This window comes from Glycine soja, chromosome 18 (genome assembly GCF_004193775.1).
Source record: "Glycine soja cultivar W05 chromosome 18, ASM419377v2, whole genome shotgun sequence".
NCBI classification, from domain to species: Eukaryota; Viridiplantae; Streptophyta; class Magnoliopsida; order Fabales; family Fabaceae; genus Glycine; species Glycine soja.
In genome coordinates this window covers 13,909,565-13,913,712 of record NC_041019.1, presented here as the reverse complement: position 1 = coordinate 13,913,712, position 4,148 = coordinate 13,909,565, and the positions used below count along the sequence as shown (strand labels likewise).

Sequence of the window (4,148 nt, the reverse complement as noted above, 5' to 3'; positions counted from 1 at the left end):
TATTTTGATTTCGCATCTTTATTTATGAACCCTAAACTTTTAGATTTTTAATTTAGACCCCTAGTATAAATTTTGACATGTCAAAGTCCCTAAACTTTTTCTCAATTATCAGAGTTTTAGTGTCGTTAAACAATTTAATAACTTGTCATGTGATCAAGAATTTGGATAGGATAACCATGCACGATTTCAAATTTTTTATTAAGACAAATGTCTATTTTTATAAAAAAAAATAAATTTAATTAAAGTATTAATAATTCAAACTTTTTGTACACTATCATATAACTAAAAATTGCAATTGATTATAAAATCAAAACTTGATTTATCAAGCATCTCTTTGGTTTGAACTTTAATATGGAAAATAAAAGCGAATACTGCAAATCAAAAGTAGCCAAAAATATATGTTTTCAGTCAAGTAACTATCGTGTAACAATAACAAGATTTATATACGCAGCTGTGTTTTACCTCATGATGCACAAGCTGTTTAGGTTTCGCATTTCAGCCAAAATATACTTTGTATTTCACTTTCATATGCTCTCTCATAAACAGAAATTTCCACATCTGAGAATGATCAATGTCTCCACATAATAAACGCTAACAGGAAAATGACAGTCAATAGCATCCCTGCATATTTGATCCATTGGTCGACTCGGTTTCGTCTCTCAATTAGCCTCAAAACAGAGTTTGATATCCCCACTGTATTGAGGATGTCCAATGCTTTTCGATGTGCACTCTGCACCAAAATATACGTTCAAATGAAAATGTATATCAACAACAATATGACGGGGATTAATAATGCTGCACTAATTATCACTACTGTAAAGATTCTTAGGAATTAAAACCACTAGAAGAAAAAACCAATCTGGGTATAATATACGTTAAAATAGAAAACAACACCAAAATGATAAAAAATTACATTTCCTTTTCTTCTATGAAAGAATAAAAAGGATAATGAAAAGCATCATAACAAACTAAGCTTCATGCCAATGCTCAATGCATGAAACATAAAAGTAAGAAAAAGACAAAAGGTTTAATTTCAAGAACACGCTCTCATGGTATTGCCCAAAATGAATTTTTCAAGTGCAATGAACCTGATCTAAATGGAAGTAGCAAGAATTTTTCAAAATTTAATGGAAAAATGGGACAGGAAAATGTTAGCTTCTGAAACAGAAAATAGCATATAATGAACAAGAAATAGAGACAGAAAGCAGAGATTTTTCATAATTATATCTAATGTAACTAATGACCTAGTGGACATGTTTAAGAGGTCAACTTCTGAAACAGAAAACGGTGTGAAAAGAACTCGAAATAGAGACAGAAAGCAGAAATTTTACATAATTAAATCTAATATAACTAATGACCTGCTGCCTGCTGGTCTGCAGCAATTTAAGCAATTACCTTCAAGCGTTCTCTTTGGCCATGTATTGAAGAAAGGATGGCCTCCCCAAGTGCATTTGCATTTTCCAGTTCCTGGGAAGAAGAGCGAACTGACTGTAATGCTTGTGCCTCCTCGTCATAAATTCTCAAAACATGAGCAGAATCCCCATTCTAGCAATTTGAAATGAAAATTGTTGTTAGCAAAAATAAAAAATAAAAAAGCCATTAAACTAGAGCATGGTAGCAACAGCATACAGCTCGTCCCAAGAGTTCTGCTCTCTCATTAGCTTCTCTCATTCGTTTCTGATTCCGTAAGTTATATTTATCCAAACTTGCTCTCAGAGATTCAGCCTCTTCAGCTATTTGTTCCACTTTTCTGTACAAGAGAACATAACACCCTTTATAAAAATGTTTAACTAGAATACTGCAAACCTATTAACAGAACCCATGATATATATAGCATATAACATATATAAATATAAACAGAAGAAACAAATGAAAAAAGTGATTTTTTGTTTTATAGAAATGAAAAATAGCATAGCATATAGTTATGTGTGAAACCATTTTACATAATATGACTAACCCAAATAAAGGAGACAATTAAGAGAACCTGCCCACAAGGTTTTGTTGAGAACTCCAAAATTCTGAAGCTACAATGGATCCTAACTAGGATCAAAGAACATCACTTTGGCAAAATTCAAGGAGAAGAATCAGGATATAACTTATAGTCCAAAAGATTGAGATGATTTAAAGTAGAATATGGTTTAGTTTTCAACTCAAGGGATGGGGTGAAACAAGTGAATATGGTTTAGTGTTCAACTGGAAGGGGAGGATGAAACATAGTCAATATTATAATGTGTACCTTAGCTGTCAGATTTATTTAGAAGAAAGGAGGTATAGGAGTATTCTACTCCATTGTATTGTATTTAACTGTTTTTTCCATTTCTGCTCTCCTTAGCTAACTAACCCTTTAGGTTAGTTATCAGTCAGTTACTTAACTACACAACAGCTGTCATGTCATGACAACTGTTGTTGGTTAAGTTAGTAAGGCAGTTAGTCTAACTATATATACCTGAACACTGTATTGAACCTTTGGGTTTTTCTTTCGATGACAGACTCTCTCTCTTCTCCTCTAAGATTCATTTAGCAGGAAGTTGTTTAGAAATGTAACAAAGATAAAAAAAAAAAAAAAATCAAAATTATGTAGAGGTTGGGGCAAAAGCTATGAAGCTGCACACACATTTCACTCATGTTCTCATTATTTCTAACTATGATAAATTGAAAAATCCTAATTGATAGCATATATCTGAGTAAAATTTATAAACTAATGGTTCCCCTTCCCTAAAAAGTACTCACCCTTGTAAACCACTAAATAGATGAAAATTTTTCTACTTGATATTAATACTCCCAATAAAGCTCTAGAAACATGCATACATCAATTAACAACATATGCAAGGTCTAGCTTTGAGAGCAGATTTAAGAATTCAAGAATTTACAATAACACACACACACACACACACACACATATCACAAATAGCAATCACATAAAATCAAACATGCCAAACACTTTACTTAAATCCACTACAACAATCCATTAAAAATCAACATAAAAAAATGCTAAAAAAGCACTTCGGAAACATAAATGAATCAGCAGCAGCAACAACAAAGCCTTGTCTGACTAGTTGAAATCGGTTACATGGATCAGCATAAAATTCCCTATACTCCCCCTCACTTGAAAAAACACACATTCACCCTAAGCCAAAAAAATTAATCAACCACATCATGCACCGAATTTCTCTCAAGACACACTGAACGCTTTCAACTTTGTTCCTACATTTCGAATCATCAAAATTGACAGTCCGTCACACAACGCAAATCAACACACAATTTAAAAGCGCAACTCCGAACTCCAATAGTAATTCCGCATTGAATTTGAATTATTCTTATGATTCATTTCACAAATGAAATCGTTAACATTCTTCCAAAATTCAATAAGCGCAATTCCGAACTCCCAACACTCACAACGCAAATCAACACGCACAAAACCACCGAAGCAATTTCATCAGAAACACACGATTATCCTAATTGAAACAACCGATTCAACGAGATCCAGATCCGAATCGAATACCTTTTCCATAGATCGCGCTGAGGTTTTGCGGCGATAGATCGCCAGAGTCGGTCCATCTCGACGCAGAGGGATTGGATCTGTGTGATGTCCTTTTTCACGGCGAACGACAGCTCGGAGTCGGCGCCGGAGACGGCGGCAGCGGCGGGGGCAGAATACTCGAGGCGTTCGAGACGCTCGAGGCCGTCGCGAGACCTAAGCAGGAGCTTCTTCGCGGATTGGTGAATCTCCGAGAGCGTTCCTCCACCTCCTTCCATGGCGGCGACGGTGATGGTAACGGTGGCTTCTGAGAATTTCTCCGAGAGAGAGAAAACGTTTCAAGGTCACCGGAATAAAGCAAAATGAACCGTTGGTGTAGGTTGTAATATTTTGTTATTAATTTGAGAAACTAACGAAAACATTTTTTTTTATTGTAGTTGTATTTATTATCTTAAATTTGATAGATTATAACATTTTTTTATTATTATGTATTAACATGTATATTAGTTTTAGTTTGTTATTTTTCTGATTATATGACTATATTCTTTTAATGATAAATTCATTAATATTAATTGTACTATTTAGTTATTTTAGAGTAAAATAAAAAAAACCTACCGATTAAAAATAGTATTAGAAAAAACACCCATGGCCTTTATTTTATATTCCTATT

General features: G+C 33.8%; 1 protein-coding gene across 1 annotated transcript; it reads right to left on the bottom strand.

Annotated features, from left to right (window-relative positions):
- Positions 1 to 385: 385 nt before the first annotated feature.
- On the bottom strand, positions 386 to 3,875 carry LOC114395141 (membrin-11-like). The gene is made up of 4 exons (XM_028356849.1): positions 3,503 to 3,875; positions 1,630 to 1,750; positions 1,396 to 1,545; positions 386 to 730 (listed from the first exon to the last, which is right to left on the bottom strand). Exons 1-4 carry the CDS (start codon positions 3,754 to 3,756, stop codon positions 569 to 571), a joined length of 687 nt encoding a protein of 228 aa, XP_028212650.1. The 5' UTR covers positions 3,757 to 3,875; the 3' UTR covers positions 386 to 568.
- Between the last annotated feature and the right edge of the window lie 273 nt (positions 3,876 to 4,148).

Bases quoted from the DNA above. Each gene is read 5' to 3' on its own strand.
- LOC114395141 (XM_028356849.1), bottom strand. From the start codon at position 3,756: ATGGAAGGAGGTGGAGGAACGCTCTCGGAGATTCACCAATCCGCGAAG. The intron at 1,751-3,502 runs GTATTCGATTCG...TCTCTTGTACAG, and splicing joins CAGCGCGATCTATGGAAAAG to AAAAGTGGAACAAATAGCTG. The intron at 731-1,395 runs GTAATTGCTTAA...ATTTTGGTGCAG, and splicing joins GCCAAAGAGAACGCTTGAAG to AGTGCACATCGAAAAGCATT.